At 43.6% G+C, this 21,046-nt stretch overlaps 1 protein-coding gene across 1 annotated transcript in view; it reads right to left on the reverse strand.

Moving 5' to 3' along the window:
* kiaa1549lb (KIAA1549-like b) overlaps positions 1-21,046 on the reverse strand; it is a 338,844-nt gene that overhangs the window by 5,291 nt on the left and 312,507 nt on the right. The window contains exons 19-21 of the mRNA XM_077248220.1: positions 19,887-19,984; positions 11,933-12,069; positions 7,969-8,120 (exon numbers count right to left, since the gene is read on the reverse strand). Coding sequence (XP_077104335.1) covers positions 7,969-8,120; positions 11,933-12,069; positions 19,887-19,984 — 387 coding nt within the window. The remainder of the gene's footprint in view (positions 1-7,968; positions 8,121-11,932; positions 12,070-19,886; positions 19,985-21,046) is intronic.

Raw genomic sequence — 21,046 nt, forward strand, 5'->3', positions numbered from 1 at the left:
AGTATGCAGACATGACGCAGCCTGACCTGCTGCCGAATATGCTTTACCCACCAAAGCCGAAGTGTTTCTTAAAGGCTTGGTGGGTAATGCCGGTGCCTTAAAAGATGATGCTGCTTCGGGGGAGAGATGGCTCGCAAGCGTCTCTTCCACACGAGGCAAAGCACCATAATCATGAGCCTTGGCTCCCATAATATTAGCGTATGTTGAAGCCTGGGGACTAAACACTCTATATGACACCGGTTTTCTCCATGATTTCGACACCTCGGTGTGGAGATCATGGAAAAACGGCAGGCACCGGCGTGGAGGCTGCACACGTGACGGCAAAAATCTCTCATCCAACTTTGATTTAGAAACAGACTCCTGTCTAGTCACTGGCCATTCAATATTAAGTTTTTCAACAGCTCTTGTTAACACCTCCATAAGCTCATCACTCTCAGGAGTGTGGGGTGGCGAATCCTCCACATCTCCCTCAACACTAACAACATCAAGTTCCTCAGAACTGGATAGCTGCAGCATTGGTGCCTCAGCCCGAGTGGAAGAAACCGCAGCGCGTGCTTCCGAACCCGGGACTGAGGCACTGGATCTCACAGGTGAAGGGAGAGATAAGGCAGAGCCCGTCTCAAACCCCGCTGTGAGATCCATCTGCGATCCCCACGATAAGCGCCGCCGCTCTGCCTCGGCAGAAGCGGGACCCGAACCGCGGGGAGCGCGCACCGAACCGCTCTCCTCAAAGAGCGATCGGCGGGAGCGGAGCGTCCTTAACGGCAAACGCTCGCAATGCTCACAGTCTGCTCCCTCGAGAGCAAACTGGGCATGCTGAACTCCCAAACAAACAACACAAAGATCATGTGTATCCCCGCTCGTTAAATAACGCGAGCAGGGAGGAACACACTTTCTAAACTGCTGTTCGTCCGCCATAATCTCTCAATATATATATATATAGGGATAAATTGTTTGTGTGGTGCAGGGTATGTAAGACAGACAATATCACACAGGGACAGATTCACATGTAGCGCGACTGAAAGCACAGAAGCTAATGCGCTTGTGTTTTTGGGGTGCTTTATAGTTTCCTGGTCGATGACGTCACCCGCCTATGACGTTTCATCTCTCCATTGGGCTGATTCCATACGTGCTTCATGACGCACAACGCAGGGGCGTTCCCGCAGCGTTTGACGCAGCTCGAAGTTCCCTTGAAAGGGAACCGAGAATGATTAAAGAATATTAAAAATGTTCATTTGTGTTTCAAAAATGAACATGGGTTTGGAATGACATGAGGGTGATTAAATGGCATAATTTTCATGTTTTGGGTGAATTAATACTTTTAGAAGTTCTCAAATGTTTTTGAGATATTTATCGATTTTAATACTTTTGAAGACGAGGCTTTGATGGTCTTATTGTATACTATCCTACTAATGAGCCTGCTTTGTCTAATACAACAAATTCAAACCTTTTAATTTGAATCTTAACATATCTGATTGTTGTCTCTGCCTCAGATGTCACGCCCACGGACCGCTGGCTGAACATCTGATGGTCTTGATGGTCTTATTGTATACTATCATATTAATGAGGCTGCTTTGTCTAATACAACAAATTCAAACCTTTTCATTTAAATCTTAACATATCTGATTGTTGTCTCTGCCTCAGATGTCACGCCCACGGACCGCTGGCTGAACATCTGATGCATATGATACACTTAACTGGAAACACTTCAGGATTTACGAAGTCGTCATCTGATTGGTTGAATTCTACAAGATGTCCGGGAGAAGTGTGTTGCGTTCTTTAACAGTCCACCTGGAAACAAAGATGCTGTGACGCCAGACCCCCTCATGGAAGAAGGACGCCGTCGTGTTTACAACTGTGACAATGAGCGCTTATCATGATCAACTAAATGGTTCATTTTCAAAAGTATGTGAAGTATATACATTTTGCGGCATAGACTCTTCAAAATACGTCCAAGAGTTTTACACACTGGTCTGTTATTGTAGGGACATCAATATTACATTTTCACACCCGTACACATGACGCGTAACAAAACGAACTGTGATTAGTTGCTTTACACGTGAGTCAGATGGATGGTCCTTGGCCAATGAAAGCTGCTATGGAGTCCAGACCTACTGCTGTCATTCTGAAGATCTGGCTACGCGAGACTAATTTGTTTGTCTATTAACTGTTTTGAAGTAGCAAGCACTGGCTATTTACTTGCTAGGTTATAAAAGTAAAATCTTGTAGTAATATGTGTTATATGCAGATATTTTCTATACTTATTAATTCATTAAACTTATTACCCTCGGGGGTTTCAAGACAAATGGGATGACTATGATTATTTACTATGATTTTTAAATCTTTCCCAACAAGCATTATTTAAAAAAAGGTTGCCAGCCACCCCCAGCCTTTTTGATAATTTTCACAAAAATGTAAGGGCCCCCAGAATACTTTGTTGTTTGAATATTTGAACATGCAATGTATCAAATGAAAGAACAGGGCCTTTGCTTTTAAACTTAGATTAAACTGTTTCATTCTAGCTTTTTGAACATTTTGAACAAAAAAGCTGAGATTTCCTTGGATTCTGCATAATATTTGCTACTTTAATTCAAATCAGTAATTTTAAAGTGTTTTTGTTTTGTTTTTTAAGTCAATTCGATTCTGAATGGCACACAACAATCCGTGTATCATTCGTTCAGTCGTGTTTTGATTTAATATTGAAAGTAGAAAAATGAGAAAACAGTTCCTTTTTTGTTTTTTCATTTTTTCCAAAGAAACGAAAAACAAGAATTCAGCTTGATTTTTGTTTTTCGTTCTGAGGTAGAAAAATGAATAAACGGCTTGAAAATTCGATTTGAGAATGAAACGCCCCTTTCCTCTGATTTGTCAGCCGAAGATCAAACTGTGTCGTCATCAGTCCTTCCTCGGTAGCGCACAGCCGAATAAGAGTCCTCCGCTGCTGATGATGTGCGGATTCTTAACTCGTTTATTGCAACTACATTTCATCTTTTTCTCATCAAACAACCACAATAACGAATGGCTCGGCACAACCCGTAACGGGGAAGAGCCTACAGGGGTTCATTCTGTGTAGATATAGCCTAAATTCACCTACGTTGGTATGGCAGGGTAAATGTCGGCTGCTAGCATAGTCCAGTAAGTTTAAAAAAATTATATAATTAATTGTAAATTAAATATTTTAAACACTAATATTAAAAGGAAAGAATAATGATTTGCCTATAATAGGCCTAACGTCGTTCACGCATGAGCTGTCATCAGCCTGACTATCTAACAACTATAGAGAGAACACATAGATATTAAAATGCATACTCTTCTGAGTTTTATGACCTAGGCCTTGTGTTTCATTAAAATGTATTAGCCTATAATTTAAAGGATGCACGCTTGTGCGTGGGGCACCGGGTCATGCTAAGAGTAAAAAACACGCGCACGTCACGTTGTAAAAAAACGCATTTTATTATTAGCCTATTCAGAAATAGTGTAAAGAACGGAAAATAAAATACTAAATGAACATTATAAACACTATAAATAACATGCTATGCATATTTTACTTCCCCTTACTGTAGCCTATGTCAAATCTTTAAATGAATGGTAGCCTATCCTATTAAGAAAACAACAAGAATAAAAAAAAATTAGCCAGGTATAATAAAAAATATACATAGTAGCCTATCAAAATAGCCTATTGTGCTCTTTATTACAACATTTAGCCTATTTTAAACACGAAGCCTAAAAAGAATTTATTTGAGTCAAAACTGAAACTGTACGACGTTGGGTATGCACCAGGTTCGCACATCTCTCATTCGGCCCAAGTTTCCATATTTGCAATGTAACATTTGGATGCTACCTATACATGTAAAGAAGGCTTCCTACTTCAGTCGAGTCCTAATATAGACGAAGGCTAATTCCGCACTTCAAGGGAAATGAGTTTGGAAGGACAGCAAGTTATGACTGACCGGCACAGTCTTTATATTGTACAAAAGACGAATAAAATTAGGCAGAATAACTTTTTATATGTTTGGTTGACTATTTTATTTTAATAATGAACAGGCTGCGTGACAAGTTTGTAATGCCAGAAGTGAACTGATAATATGTTGTGTAAGCTCGATGCGCTGGCGCTCTCACTTGGATTTGTTCCTCGGCTGGCGAAATAACTTAATACTCTGTCGTTTAATACTTTGTCATTCCAAACAGTAATATGTATATTTTAATTTGTGTACATTCAAAATGACTACAAAATGTCATGCCTTTGAAAAATAAAGAAAACAACACAATGCGCTGCTTAAGCGCGTCTCTGTCTCATTGAACATCTTTCTGGCGCACACCATAAAATAAACCAAAATACAGCGATCAGCCTTTTTGGCGCGCCTACTTTTGAAAGTCAACATTTAGATTATCTGAAGTAAAATGCATTATATAACTGTTGTGTTCTGTGTAATTGCACTAGAGGGCACTAGTAAGTTCAATTGAACAAGAAGGAAGGAGAGAGAAGGAGAATTGCGAATAGTCATGGTTGATATGAGTCGTGAACTAGTGTGAAATAAAGAAGTTAAACAATTCTACTTACCTCGTCAATACGTTGATGTCCTGGAATTAACTGCTTGCTTGTAACTGATATCAGAATACAACAATTGGCGACGATGGCGAGTCTTCCCACACCTGCTCCGTTCTTGCCATGTGCTTCTGATCCACCGATTCCCTTCTGCACGTGGAAAAGAGTCTTCGAGAACTACATGCTGGCTATTAACGCATCAGGAGATGCCTGGACGGCTGCTCGAAGACGCGCAGTTCTTTTACATTGCTTGGGGACAGAAGGACAACGTATTTTCGACACTCTGCCGGATACGGGTACGACTTATGATGAAGCAATGTCTGCTTTGGAAGAGCATTTCATTCCGAAAGTCAATGTGGTTGTTGCACGTCACCAGTTCAGACAGAGAGCTCAACGCGCGGATGAAACGATTGCGCAATACACTTCAGTGTTGCGAGAATTGGCAGTCAATTGTGCTTATGGTACAGTAGAGGATGAAATTATTCGGGATCAGCTCATCGAGAAAGCGTACGCTACAACAGTGCGCAAGAAACTTCTACTGGATCAGCCCGCTTCGTTGGGGGCTGCTGTAACTGTTGCATGCCAGATTGAGCAAGCGTTGCACAACGTGAATTTACTTCAAGATACTGCTCCGGTACAAGCGGTGAGTTCAAAGACTTCTCATTATCAGTCGACCACAGACAGACCTAAAACTACGCCAAGCAAGTTTACTGCGTCACAGTGTGCTTGCTCCAGATGTGGCTCTAATAAGCACTTGGCAAATGCATCTGATTGTCCAGCATCTAAAGCTAAATGCAATTCATGTGGCAAAACGGGACATTTTGCGAAAGTATAAACGTTCGACAACATCCGTTCGCACAGTTCTGCCCGAAGTACAAATATGCAATATGAACTGTGAAAATTCTGACGACAGGATTAAGTGTTGTGTGCACATTTCTACTGACACAGGACAGTCTATGGAGACCGAGTTTGTCGTGGATACAGGCTCTGTATTTTCGATTTTGCCAGAGACTTTGTACAGGCATTATTTCAGTACATCTCCACTGTCTGCGCCGAGTGTCCAATTGGTCACGTACATGAGAGGACACATTCCAGTTCTAGGATGTCTCACAGCTAATGCGTCATTGCACGGAGTGTCTGCTACCGTTCCACTCTACATTGTGAAAAACGTAACTGCCTTATTAGGCATGGATGTACTTAAAGCACTGAAATGTACAATTAACCATGACTGTACTATTTCTACCTTCAGTTCACCTTCAGTTCACAGAGTTGCGAATACTGAGCCTGTGGGATGTGTGAAAGGCTTCATGCACAAGGTCAAAGCCCGTTATGATGCAGTTCCAGTTCAACAAAAACTCAGTCGACTTCCCTTTTCTTTACGTAATGCAGTCGCAGAGGAACTACAATCTCTGCTGAATCAAGGTATTATCGAGCGAATCGATGCTTCTCCCTGGGTTTCGCCAATAGTAGTCACTACAAAGAAAGGAGGAAAAATTAGACTTTGTGTTGATCTTCGTGAACCGAACAAAGCCCTACTAGTTGTGTAACACCCATTACCCCATATGGATGAGCTGTTGAGTGAGTTGAGGGGTGCAGCTGTATTTTCGACTATTGACATGCGCGTACCATCAACTACCCTTACATGCTGATAGCCGTGACTTAACTGCCTTCATTACGCATGAGGGTCTTTTCAGATTCCGTCGTGTTCCTTACGGGTTAGCTTCTGCTCCTTCAGCTTTCCAGAAAATGATGGAGACAGTGCTAAAAGGTGTTCCAGGTGTACAAAACTATTCGGACGATATAATAGTTTATGCCGCCTCAAAGATTGAACATGACAAAACTCTTCACACTGTCATTCAGAAATTGAGAGATGGTGGTTTGACACTGAATATGCAGAAATGCACATTCAACAAGACTTCCATCAAATTCCTGGGTCACGTGATCTCAAAAGAAGGAATCTTACCAGATACTGCTCACATCGAAGCTATAGTCGATGCTCCTACTCCACACGACGTATCTGCTCTTCGTTCGTTCCTTGGAATAATACTGTTTAGGTTAAGAGATTTAAATTTTGACTTGCAGTAATGCATAATGTTCTTATATGTTAACAAGTGTTTCTATGGCTGTTGTCTTAAAACATACTGCCTTAAATACTGAATAAGTCACTTACTGACTTTATGTAAGCGGGGGGGGGGTGTTCTGTATAATTGCACTAGAGGGCACTAGTAAGTTCAAGTGAACAAGAAGGAAGGAGAGAGAAGGAGAAGGAGAATTGCGAATAGTCATGGTTGATATGAGTCGTGAACTAGTGTGAAATAAAGAAGTTAAACAATTCTATTTACCTCGTCAATACCTTGATGTCCTGGAATTAACTGCTTGCTTGTAACTGATATCAGAATACAACAATAAGCCTAAATCACTTAGGAATAAATCACAGCGTGCTTATGATAAAAAACGTGACTTTACAGTCCGGAAAATAGGGAAATAGCTAATTATTTCACGGACCCCCTGGCACTTGAGCACTGCTGTTGTACACAGAAGAAAGCCCTGTAGGCTCTTCCCCGGTACGGGTTGTGTCGAGCCATTCGTTAGTCTGGTTGTTTGATGAGAAAAAGATTAAATATAGTTGCAATAAACGAGTTAAGAATCCGCACATCATCAGAAGCGGAGGACTCTTATTCTGCTGTGCACTACCGAGGAAGTACTGATGACGACACAGTTTGATCTTCGGCTGACAAATCAGAGGAAAGGGGCGTTTCATTCTCGCCCACGTGTAGAAATCGAATATTCAAGCTGTTTATTCATTTTTCTACCTCAGAACGAAAAACGAAAATCGAGCAGAATTTTTGTTTTTCGTTTCTTTGGAAAAAATGAAAAAACAAAAAAGGAACTGTTTTCTCATTTTTCTACTTTCAAAATTAAATCAAAAAATGACTGAACGAATGATACACAGATTCACAACCCTGCTTGTGACAGAGGAAAGAAAGAAAAAGAAAAGTATTCACTTGAAGAAATGTGCTCAACTACCCCGGGAATTTGTTGTTTCCACTCAACGTCAGTGATAAATTCAGTTCAGCAAATGGTTTCTAAATGACACTGGTTCTGCAAAAAGACACTGTGTGAATGCAGGCACACACAAACAAGGATAAGAAGGTAATTCCAAAAAGACGAGCCTTGCACCCAAGGGCAGGTCACATTATCAGACAGAATATACTGTACCCCAAATTCAGAACAATTTATAGAGGCACATGTGACAGACCAGTTCTGCTTCTCTTGGTTGCAGTCCATGAGGTTTACTCAACATTAAGTTGTATTAGTGGTGCATGCACTTTAACAATGGAGTCTTGGGATGCAACCCAGTTTGTGAAGCAGAATTGGACTGACAGAGAACCAATAAATAAATATGATAAATGTATTCTTACAGATTCTGCCCACTGAGGAGGCACGTCCTCAGGTTCAGGGGGGTAAGACATCCAGGATGGGCTGTGATAGGAGGAGGGTGGTGTAGAGATGAAATATCCTGTGCATCCTGGACGAGTGGCTGGGATGGCGTACACTGCTGTCATAGGATTTCCTGTGGGTCAAAAAAGTAAGAGATTTTAGGGTATATTTGAAATAAACACATTCTATTATTAAGCATATTGGGATTAACTCATCTTTACATATTCTTAGGGAAATATGAGTAGTGTTTGGCTGTGCCATACTCATGGCCATGATGCTAAAAAGTTGCTAAGGTGTTCTTTGTGGTTGCTTTGTGATTGCTTGCTATTTGACGTCAAAATAGCTCACCCAAAATCTATGTTGTTCTTTTCTAGATATGGGTCCAGTCCCTCCTTCAATGTAAGTTTCTGATGCTTTCACATTTTATCATCAGCCAAGTCAGATCATTAAAAAAAGTAACAGCTAAACTCTCATCAACAAGGTTCACAATTTCAGGTCTCCTTCACGTGCAGATCACCAGTGATCCAGGAAGGGTGTTAAACTTCCCTAACTTAAAATATAATCATAACTACACTCTACTTAACTACGCTAAAATGAAGGTTCTTTATTGGCAGTAGTCCGTCTGAAGCATGAATGAAATCAGTCAATGGAGAGAATGAGCGTCACAGAGAGTGACGTCATCGACCAGGAAGCTATAAAGCACCCCAGAATCACAAGCACGCCAGCTTCTGTTACTTCAGCAGCGCTCTGTGTGGGTTTGAACTGTCTATATATCTATATATATTGAGAATATGAGCCAAAAGGAAATGACGAGCGAACCTCATTATAGTAGATGCGTTCCCCCCTGTACTAGATACCTTACAGGCAGGGATTCCCATCGTCTATGTGTTGTTTTTTTTGGGAGAGCAGCATGCCCAGTCAGCTCTCGAGGGGGCTGATTGATAGCATTGTGAGCGTCTTCCTTTGAGGACCTTGCGCTCTCGCCGATCGCTCTTCGAGGAGGGCGGTTCGGTGCGCGCTCCCCGCGGCTCGGGTCCCGCTTCTGTTGAGGCAGAGCGGAGACGCATGTCGTGGGGATTGCAAATGGATCTCACCGAGGGGCGTGAGACGGGCCCAGCCCTATCTCAGCCTTCACCGGTGAGATCCAGTGCCTCTATCCCAGCTGTGGAAGCGCAGTCCCCCACTACTTCTCCCCGCGTTGAGGCACATATTGTTCCGGAGCTTCAGCTATCCAGTTCTGAGGAGCTGAATGTTGAAAGCCTCGGATCAGAGGAGGCTGGTGCCTCGTCATTCCAGTCTCCCCCCGATGATGAGCTTATTAATGTGCTTTCCCATGCTGTTGAAAAGCTCAGTATTGAGTGGCCATCCGATAGGCAGGAGTCTCATATTAAAAGCAAACTTGATGATAGATTTTTGCCCACGAGCACTCAGCCTTCTTGCCGGTGTTTGCCTTTTTTCCCTGATCTTCAAACCGAGGTGACAAAGACCTGGGTTAAACCTATATCAGCGCGAATTCACACACACACTTCTAATGTTTATTCAAATATTATGGGAGCTAAATCTAGTGGGTATGTGACGATGCTGAGGGTGGAGGAGACGCTCGCTAGCTATCTCTCTCCCGAATCAGCATCATCGCTGAAAGCACCGGCTCTCCCCACCAGACCTTTAAAAATACATCAGCGCTGGTGGGGTAGGCTTATTCGGCGGTGGGGCAGGCAGCCGCGTGCTTGCATACGATGGCTATTATGTAAGCTTATCAGGCTGATCTGCTTAAGGAAGCTAGCGAGCAGGGGGAAATTTCTGTTGAGACGATCAATGAGCTCAGACAGACAGCTGATTTCGCTCTTTGAGTCACCAGGCAGATGGCCACATCCATCGGTCGCTCTATGGCGGCCACAGAAAGGCATTTATGGTTAAATCAAAGTAAAATGCAAGAAAGAGAGAAATCTGTTCTGTTAGACGCCCCTGTTTCCCCTGTGGGTTTATTTGGTGATGCTCTGCATTCTGTTACTGAGAGGTTTCAGTAAGAAAAAAGACAGTCAGCTGCGTTTCAGAAATTCAGAAATTTATTCCCCTTAAAGTAAAAAATACTGGGGCTGCTGGGCGAGGGCAGCCTCAGCCGGCGAGTAGTTTTTCTAAAAGACTGCAACAAAAACAGAGTGTTGCGTCTCGTTTACAGATGCCTAAGGCCTAAGAGACTGAAAATCGGCAGCAATAAAGAATCCTGCTCGATCCCCCTGATTTCATAACCATGGACAGTAGTCACAGTACGTATGACTCCTGAAGGTAAACGGGCTAGGGTGGATGTGTAAAGTTGAAATATTGTATTGAGTTAACTTAATCCTCTGGATTCGATGATCACACGGAAGTTATCGCAATCGCATATATTATCTTAAAATACTCCGTCATTCATGGTCACTCAGATAAAAGGAAAACATCATTCAGCCATGCAAATTATAAAATGCTTAAGTAATGCTGAACAATAACTCTAAATAAAATTAAAATCGCTGTGGCTTAGTGTTTATGAAAGTTCTGTGATTTGTGGATTACTGATAAGCGCGAGTCTGGAGAAACAGGCGTTTATTTATTCATTCTCAGTGTTGAGAAACGTAGCCTGCATATGTTACGTTATTGTGTTAAAAATAACTAAAGTACCTAATTATGTTACATATTTATTTTGTATGAAAACTAACTAGATATGGATTAAAAAGTACCGTTGTATCAGTGCTGCGCGAGCTCTCTCTCACAAACACAGATGTGCGCACACAGAGAGAGAAGATAATTGTAAAATGAAAATTGATGGGCTAAGTTTAAATTTTGTTCTTTTGTATTATTTTGTATTATCCATCCGTGTTTTTAAAATTCGTTAAATGACGGACGTTTTACTGTTAACACAGCCCTCATTATATGTCGGATTTGTCTAACTTATACTTGATATTATTTTTAGATTAAGTGGTTCGTTTTGCTACTATTGGACTCCTGTCTATTCATTGTCAACTATTTTGTATGAATATGTTTGTATTGGCTAATTGTTTATTCAGCTAATGCGTGTCCTGTTTAAAATGTGCAATGTTCAAATGCAAAGACAGCACGTTTCAAATAAAAGCCCTTAAATTAAGTAGCCCTTATGTACAGTATTAAGTAGTACATTTAATTAAATCTTAAATGTACAATGTTCCAATGTTATGTTTTTTTTATTTACTGTTTTCTAGTGGTTTCTTAATTTTGACTATTGACCAGCACACATTGTATGCAAATGCAATATTAATCATGAATTTTTATTTCAATTTTTATTTTTATTTCATAATGGTTTTGAGCAGTATTGAAACTTTGGATTTTCACTGTATATTGCAGTGCAAGTGAAATTATGGATTTGCGTCGAATTCAAAACTAGAATTATGAAGATAGGCATGTGTTTGTGTGTGTCTTGCATTCTCAAAAAATATGACAATCCACCCCCATGGTACTCAAAAAATTATTTCAAGGTTGGCAGGTCTGAGACTGGTAGGGTTAGGGTTAGAATAAGCTGACATGTTTGCAAAGTTACTTAAAGTCAACAGAATGTTCAAAAGGGACCATCAAAACAAAGGGTTACCAAATCCCCTTTTGGAACCTTTATTTGAACAACATTTTGAAAGGGAAAAAAATTGCACTGTGACACTGCTTGTAGAAAAGTCAAATTCTAAAATAAAAAAATATGGGAATAGTAGTCTCCCGCTGAACTTCTCGTTTGCTGGATGTATGTTTAAAACATGAAATGGTGTCATGGAACAGTACAAAAAAAGATTACTCATATATATGGAAGTATAGTACAGGAATCGATCAATGTTCATGGACATACACAGCTGAAATTTTGCTGGCTGTGAGGTGTGAAGGCCTTTGCATGAGAGAAGTCATTACTGGATGTTTGTAACGGATAGAAATACAATTGGAACACACACTAACCTGAGTGGTTGGGAATGGGCTCAGTAGTGACAATAGGGAGTGGCGCTCTGTTGTTTGCCATGTAGGGGGCACTTTCATGCTGACTCTGCATTGACGATTCAGAGCAGTAACCCTTTGGACCAAGATCAGAAGATGACCTGAAGAACATAGCAACATTTTTATACATGCATTGACATGTTTTTACCACCAGGTGATAGTGTTGATTTATGTGGAAAGTCAATGTGCTGCCTTTGTACAGAGAGAGTTAACTCAAGATATATGGCAGACTTCATGAAAATACATGTTTGAATTTAGTGCTGAAATAAACCTGAAAATTATTAATTTACCTGACTATTCATGAGCTCTGATTTTGTTGAAGGAATATTTCACCAAAAATATCTCTTTCTTTTGAAATGTTGAAAAATAATGTCCAGGCTGCTCTTTTCCAAACAATGAAAGTGATTTGCTATTGATGCTATCAAGCTCAAAAAAAGAAAATGAGCACAGTTAACCCTGTAAAGCCTACTGTAACTGTATAATATTTAATACACAAATTTTTAAGTCCTCAAAATTATTAATGTGATCAAAACTTTGCTGAAGAAAGTCTAGGTTACTAATATAACCCCCGTTCCCTGAAGGAGGGAAAAGAGATGTTACGTCGAGGGGTTTCGCCTGGGAGCCCAGTCACCTCCAAGTGGTAACAAAATGAGCCATTGGCCAGTGAGATTTGCATGCCGCGTCACACCTACATGTACATAAGGGTATAAATATGACCGGCATTACTCACTTCGGTCATGTTTTGCTGAGGAACCGAGAATGGGATCCTGGCCATTTAGCGGTGGTTCATGACTGTGGCAGGGGGGACATAACGTCTCTGTTCCCTCCTTCAGGGAAAGGGGATTATATTAGTAACCTAGATGTTCAAATTCAGTCAGTCACGCTAGCCAGGGAGTAGCTACTATTGACACAGAGACAGGGCAGAGCAGAGCCGTCCAGGGAAAGGCACGAGTTTACCGTCAGGGAAACCATATCATGGACAATACACATATGGGATTACCAAGTGGGGAATCACATTATAGAGGCATCTAGCCCATTACAAGGGCTAACCTGACGGGCATGCACATGAGCACTGGGCCTGGCCTGACACCTCCACCACATCTGACAGCCGAGAGGATGCTGGAGGAACTCGACTCTGAAGAGCATGTAGGTGCTCATATCCCCCTGTTAGAGGTTAATGGTGCTGCAAGTACATTTCCTGCTTGTACCCAACACACGGGAAGAAACCGGCTCCACTCAGAGATAATAGAGTCTTGCGAATGTGTTAGGTGTCGCGCAGCCCGCAGATCTGCAGATGTCTGCCAGACGTGCACCAACGCCCAGGGGGAAGCAACAACCCGAGTGGAGTGAGCTCTCACCCGACTTGTACTCCAAGGCGATGGCATCCACTATCCAGTGTGCCAACCTCTGTTTGCAGACAGCCTCTCCCTTCTGCTGACCTCCAAAGCAGACAAAGAGCTGCTCTGAGTTTCTGAAGCTATGTAGCGGTCCAACACGTATTGCGCAAATGTCAGTCCTGGGAACCAGGTCTGGTTGGGTCAGTACGGCTCAACTAACAAGACCTGCTCCTTGTCTTTCCTGACCTTGCACAGTGTCTGTGCGAGAAAGCTCACTGGGGGAAACGCGTATTTGCATAGGCCCCGGGGCCAGCTGTGTGCCAGTGGCCGAACTCCTGGGAGGCAAACAGGACTACCTGTGCATCCCTGAATCGGCTGCAAATCAGCTGGACATCCTTAGGATAGAGTCTCCATTCTCCCTGGAATGTGAGCTGTCATGAGAGCGCGTCGGCCACCCAATTGAGCTCACCCGGAATATAAATGGTGCGCAGCGACCTGAGCCGCTGCTGACTCCAGAGGAGGAGATGGCAGGTGAGTTGCAACATGCGTCAGAAGTGTAGACCACCTTAACGACTCAAGAGCAGCAGCATGCCTGAGGCAGCATGCCCATTGCATACAGCACCCCAGCTGGCGGTGGAGGCATCTGTTGTGACAACAACATGCCTGGACACTTGTTCTAGGGGCACTCTGGCCCATAGAAAAGCAAGGTCCGACCATGGGCTGAATATCTGAATGTATGTGTCCCATCTCGGGACTCTGCTGTGTAGCCAGTGCTGAAGTGTTCTCATATGCATCAAGCCGAGCAGCCTGACCATGGCTGCCAATGCCATATGCCCCAGGAGCCTCTGAAATTGCTTCAGTGGAACCGCTGTCTTCCGCTTGAACATATTCAGGCGGTGTCATGTTGACCGAGTCCAACTCCACACCGAGAAAAGAGATCCTCTGCACAGGGGAGAGCTTACTCTTTTCCCAGTTGAACCGAAACTCCAGATGGCTAAGGTGCCTGAGCACCACCCAAAGGGGATGACCTTGTACTGATGTGCTCATCCCTCGAAGCAAAACCTAGATTTAGACTGCGTCGAGGTAAGATCGAGACATGAAAGTATGCGTCCTTCTGGTCGATCTGTGCAAACCAAATCTGGGGTGAATGCACATGAGGCTGCGTTTCTGGGTGAGCATCTTGAACGGGAGCTTGTAAAGGGGCATATTCAAGACACATAGTTCCAAGGTTGGCCATAACCCACTGCTATCTTGGGTACGATGAAGCATGGGCTGTAAAATCCTACTTCTTGCTCTGCATCACAGCGGAGCCAAGACAGAGCGCTTCTCGCAGGGGGATGTCCTTGGCAACAAGCAGACTTGCCCAATGTCTGCTTCTGAACTGCCGAGAACTGTTGTGCAGGAAGAGGCCACCTTGCGACATGGGAGCGTTGAGAAGGTGAGGTCAGTCACCTTGCACCTTGCAAATGTCCTGCATCAATCCCGACTCAGAACTACCCTCATGCATTAAGTGCTTTGGCCTGCAGGATGGCATTTGCATGCAAGGGGGAGATGGTCTGTCCAGCGGCACTGTGAGGCTTAGCAGCAAGAGCTGCCATCGTCTCAACGTCGCTACACAGGAGCCACGTATGATTCCTCCAGGTGGCAGCCCTTTGTGGCCATAAATGCACCGCAATTTCACACTCCACCTGGGGAATCCCCATGAACACCCTGACCACCCAACAGTTGAGGGTCGTGAGAGAGGAAAACCTTTGAACAGATTTTGGCACTAATGTACAATACATCCATACTGCCAAAGCTCTTCATGCACTTCTGGGAAAAAAGACGATCTTCGCATAGTGCTCCGAGCCCCGAAACCAATCATCCAGCTGTGATAGCTCAGAATGAGTCTGAGCGTGCGGCGGCCCAGGCAAGGATGGCTGTCAACTTTGAATCTGATTCAACATGAGCAAACACCGCCAAAGCGGGAAGCTCAATGTCATCTTCATCTTGTCGCCCTGAAGGCTGGTTGCCTACCTTGACCTAGACTGCAACTAAATGGTTGCATTTTGCCACCTTTTTTCCTTCTGGTGCTACTGAATTTGAGAGGCTGCTCACTGCAGAGCCAATGGGTGGAGCTTGACGTCCAGCTCCACCTCACTGGATGTAATGGGTAGAGCTAGATGATCCAACCACATCCTAACCATTTCCATAAAACAGTGTCGAGTACTGATTTCCTTAACCGGGTATGCTGGGTGTTGTACCATGTATATGTTGGACCTTTTATTGAAAGTAGCCTACATTTACTTGTTGAGACATGCCGTTAAAAGCGTGATGTTTGAGTTGAGGAAAGAGCCGTTTGCAAAATATGCTGTATTTTTGTAATTCCTCTAGGTGCCACTGGTGTCGCAGAAACTACAAACTTCACCTTTAAATTGTATGGCGCATCTTCTTAGGACACACAAAAGACTCAGTTCTAAACCAGAGATGACAAATAAGAAACACCATGGTAGGTGTTCATGTAAATGTATGCAGGAACTTTTACTTATTATTAAAAAGATAGATATATCTATCTTTTTTATAATACTTTATTGTCAGACTAGTTTGATAGTTTCTTTCATGACAGTCTCTGTTTACAACAATCAATATCCAATAAACATCGACATACACTTGATCCACACAAAACAATTTACAATCACATAAATTTCACAAATTATACATTACACTCTCTTAAACGTTACATTTCACCTTACACTCCTATACTTCACTATACAATTACAACACTACAACACCTTCACTTCTTATGTTCTTGTTTTTTTATTAAGTGTCTTATTCAACTCTAAGATAGCCTGATGCATGAAAGAGTGCTTCAGCCTCACTCCATTGCATCTTGGAACCCTTCGGTTTGATGGTGTACAAACTCATTATGCAGGTGTCAAGGAAACACACACAGGGGACAGAAGATCCAAAAGCAGTAGACTTTTAATAAAAGGGTAATCCAAATCACAATCAGTCCAGGCAAGGGTCAAAATCCAAAAACAAGAAACCAAACACGAACAGGCAAAGACAGGCTACCAGAAGTGGTGTGACAATATACAAGGACTCCGTGACACACACTGAAACAGACAGGGTTATATACACAGGGAATTGTAAGATAATGGGGAAATGGCTGAGTGCAATGATCAGTGATGAGGAACGGCTGAGTGCAATGATCAGTGAGGAGGAACAGCTGAGTGCAATGATAAGACAAGGATCGTGGGAAATGTAGTTCATGAAGTGAATGACACCGTGTGGAAGGAAGACATCTAGTGGACAGGGCGAAGCAGACGACCCATCTGGCGGCCAGGGCGAAGCAGACGACCCATCGGGTGGCCAGGGCGAAGCAGACGACCCATCGGGCGGCCAGGGCGAAGCAGACGACCCATCGGGCTGCCAGTGCGGTGAAGACCCCTCGGGCGGCCAGGGGGGTGAAGACCCCTCGGGCGGCCAGGGCAGAGGCTCTGGAACAGACACTGGCACCAGCTCTGGAACGGCAGACACCGGCTCAGGAACGGCAGACACCGGCTCAGGAACGGCAGACACCGGCTCAGGAACGGCAGACACCGGCTCAGAAACGGCAGACAATGGCTCAGGAACGGCAGACACCGCGGCTCAGGAACGGCAGACACCGCGGCTCAGGTACGGCAGACACCGGCTCAGGTACGGCAGACACCGGCTCAGGTACGGCAGACACCGGCTCAGGAACAGACACAAGAACTGTAACAGTCACAAGAACAGACACAAACACAGAAACAAACACTGGCTCTGGAACAGGCACTGTCTCTGGAACAGACATTGGCTCCAGCTCTGGAACAGGCATTGGCTCTGCCTCCGGCTCTGGGACAGGCATTGGCTCTGCCTCCGGCTCTGGAACAGCCATTGGCTCTGCCTCCGGCTCTGGAACAGCAGACACTGGCTCCGGCTCTGGAACAGGAGACACGGGTATGTCCAGGATCCGAGCCAGATAGTCCAGGTCCATGAAGGCAGACGGCACTGGCTCTGCCTCCGGCTCTGGAACGGGTACTGGCTCTGCCTCCGGCTCTGGAACAGGCATTGGCTCTGCCTCCGGCTCTGGAACAGGCATTGGCTCTGCCTCCGGCTCTCGAACAGGCATTGGCTCTGCCTCAGGCTCTCGAACAGGCATTGGCTCTGCCTCCGGCTCTGGAACAGGCATTGGCTCTGCCTCCGGCTCGGGAACAGGCATTGGCTCTGCCTCCGGCTCGGGAACAGGCATTGGCTCTGCCCCGGCTCGGGAACAGGCATTGGCTCTGCCTCCGGCTCGGGAACAGGCATTGGCTCTGCCTCCGGCTCGGGAACAGGCATTGGCTCTGCCTCCGGCTCGGGAACAGGCATTGGCTCGGCCTCCGGCTCTGGAACAGGCATTGGCTCGGCCTCCGGCTCTGGCACAGGCATTGGCTCTGCCTCCGGCTCTGGCACAGGCATTGGCTCTGCCTCCGGCTCTGGAACAGGCATTGGCTTTGCCTCCAACTCTGGAACAGGCATTGGCTCATCCTCCGGCTCTGGAACGGGCACTGGCTCTGCCTCCGGCTCTGGAACGGGCACTGGCTCTGCCTCCGGCTCTGGAACGGGCACTGGCTCTGCCTCCGGCTCTGGAACAGCAGACACTGGCTCTGGCTCTGGGACAGGAGACACTGGCTCCGGCAGACTGTCGCTGGGCAGACGTGACGTGAACAGTCTCTCGCTGGGCAGACGTGAAGTGAACAGTCTCTCGCTGGGCAGACGTGACGTGAACAGTCTCTCGCTGAGCAGACGCGATGTGAACAGTCTCTCGCTGGGCAGACGCGACGTGAACAGTCTCTGACTGGGCAGACGCGACGTGAACAGTCTCTGACTGGGCAGACGGGATGTGAACAGTCTCTGACTGGGCAGACGGGCTGTGTCTCCTCCTTCTCCTTCTCCGGACTACCGGACTCAGGACCACCGGAACCGGGACCACTGGAAAGGGGATCATCTCCCGACTACATCCTCCACTGTGACCTCCACGGGACCCGCGAAACTTGACCAACCGGGTCCCCTTAAAAAAGTCCCTTCTCTCCCGCTCGGTGGCTGGGGAAGAGATACTAAAAAACATACCGCTGGATCTGAGTTAACGGAGTCCTTCTGTCACGGATACACACACAGGGGACAGAAGATCCAAAAGCAGTAGTCTTTTAATAAAAGGGTAATCCAAATCACAATCAGTCCAGGCAAGGGTCAAAATCCAAAAGGCAATCCAAAAACAAGAAGCCAAACAGGAACAGGCAAAGACAGGCTACCAGAAGTGGTGTAACAATATATAAGGACTCCGTGACACACACTGAAACAGACAGGGTTATATACACAGGGAATTGTAAGATAATGGGGAAATGGCTGAGTGCAATGATCAGTGATGAGGAACAGCTGAGTGCAACTATAAGACAAGGATCGTGGGAAATGTAGTTCATGAAGTGAATGACACCGTGGGGAAGGAAGACATCTAGTGGACACCTCGGGAACACAAACCCAACACTGTGACAGCAGGACTTGATTAGGGTCAGAGACTATTATTAGCCTTAACAAATTGTTGTAATAAGCTGAATCATATAACTTCTCAAGAAGCTGACCTACAATCCTTGAACAAATTTTTATTTGATTAAACAACTTTGTTTTAAGCATAATACACAAACTCTTATACCATATGGAGTTGCAATATTACAGTATAATAAGAAAAATCTGTTTTCTTATTCCAAATGACTTGAGATGATGAAGGAAGTAGATTCTCCGCTTTATTATTTTACAGAGAGTATGAATATGATCTTTCCAAGATAACATATTCATTATCATCACACCTAAATACTTGTATGTTTTAACATGTCTGATTTTTTTCATAATGAATAACAACAGGTATTATATGACTATCAGATGTAGAGCCAAATATAAAATAATATTAATGATATTGTCAAGTTGTCATTAATATGAGCCAAAAGTGGAACAAAACAGCGCTACTCATTTTAACTGTACTGAACTAACCATTTATTAGTTCAGCCCAAAATATACCAGAATGAGCTTAGAGCGAATGCATTTACTTGCCCACCAGTTTCCATCACAAGACCACTAAACAGCTCTTAGAAATCCAGTGAGAAGTGTTTGAGTTTGCTGCTCTAAAAAGTTAGTCTGGAGCCTAGCAATAACTTTGCATGATGGGCAGACCAAAATTTCTGTCATTAATCAAACTTGCCACTTGTTGGTTACAACAATGACATTGTTGACATTATATATATATATATATATATATATATATATATATATTTTTTTTTTTTTTTAAAGAAAGCTCTCCTTTTTAGTGCGTAACTACTTAATAATGGCAAGCTTAGACGACTTATATAGCGCACAAGTCGTACATACAACTGTATTGGTACATTTACTTTAGCTGTTAGACTTGTGAACATCTCCTTTTGTGTTCCACGGAAGACAGAAGGTAATTTGGATTTGAGTAAATGATGGAACAAAAATAAGTGCTGAATAAACTGATGCACTGCCATGAGGGAAAAAAGAGGTGTTACAAGGTGTGTGTATGTTCTGACCGTCGCAGTGAGGACTCAGGTGGAGGGCCTGTTCTTGGTGGGACGTGGGGTGGAGGAGACCCAAGAGCCATGTCAGGAAGCTGAGTGAACCTGAATGCCTTTTTAAGAAATGTGCATATTACCGTTCACATAACGCTCAGAAGTTTTGGTAACATTTTCTATGAAGTCTGCATTTATTATGCATCATAAGGGTATTCTTAAAGAGATCGGTCACCCAAAAATGAAAATTAGCCCATGATTTACTCACACTCAAGTCATCCTAGGTGTATAAGACATTCTTCTTTCAGACGAATACAATCGGAGTTATATAAAAAAATGTGCTGGCTCTTCTGGCTGGCTTTATATTTTTTGTCCATCAAAAAAAAAGTCCATCAAAGTGCATCCATCCATGATTAAAGTGCTCCATACAGCTCCAGGGGGTTGATAAAGGCCTTCTGAAGTAAAGCGGTGCGTTCGTGTAAGAAAAATATTAATACGTAAACCTTTATCGACTAAAATAACTAGCAGATGGGCGTATCCATCGATTTAGAGTAACTCTTGACCTTAACGCACAACGTAATGACGAATGCAGAAGCGCAAAGGATAGAGCAAAACAAAAACCAGTCACAAATTAGTCTAAAAAAAAATCTAAAACGACAATTTTTAAAGAGAAATGTGAGAGGAGCTTGAGTTTTTTGCCCAGCTCTGTTTGTTTGAACCGCGAGAGGTGTCAAAGCTTACGCTACTCCTACATCCTACGCCATACATGCATACTACTAACGGGTTACTCTTTTTGTATTCGTCTGAAAGAAGAATGTCATATACACCTAGGATGACTTAAGGGTGAGTAAATCATGGGCTAATTTTCATTTTCAATGCCTTTTGAACAACCTTATAATGTGTTGTGTCATCTCATGAATAATGGTAACAAAATTAATACAACTTACCTATTTGTGGTTATAACTATTAAGAGAATGATGATTTATAACAAACAATGAACAATTTTATCCACACAGTTATAATGGATTATATATCTCATAGTTTCATATCTTTTACTTTCCCAAGTCTTATGTCTTGACATTGTTTACTTAAGACCTGTACAGTATCATACTACATCGTTTGAGTGTTTGTTTACTGCTTAAAGTATAGTGACTAAAAAGCTTTATAATGTGGTATTAATA

Source organism: Siphateles boraxobius, unplaced genomic scaffold (genome assembly GCF_051911475.1).
Source record: "Siphateles boraxobius isolate OS27281-9 unplaced genomic scaffold, OSU_SipBor_1 30, whole genome shotgun sequence".
NCBI classification, from domain to species: domain Eukaryota; kingdom Metazoa; phylum Chordata; class Actinopteri; order Cypriniformes; family Leuciscidae; genus Siphateles; species Siphateles boraxobius.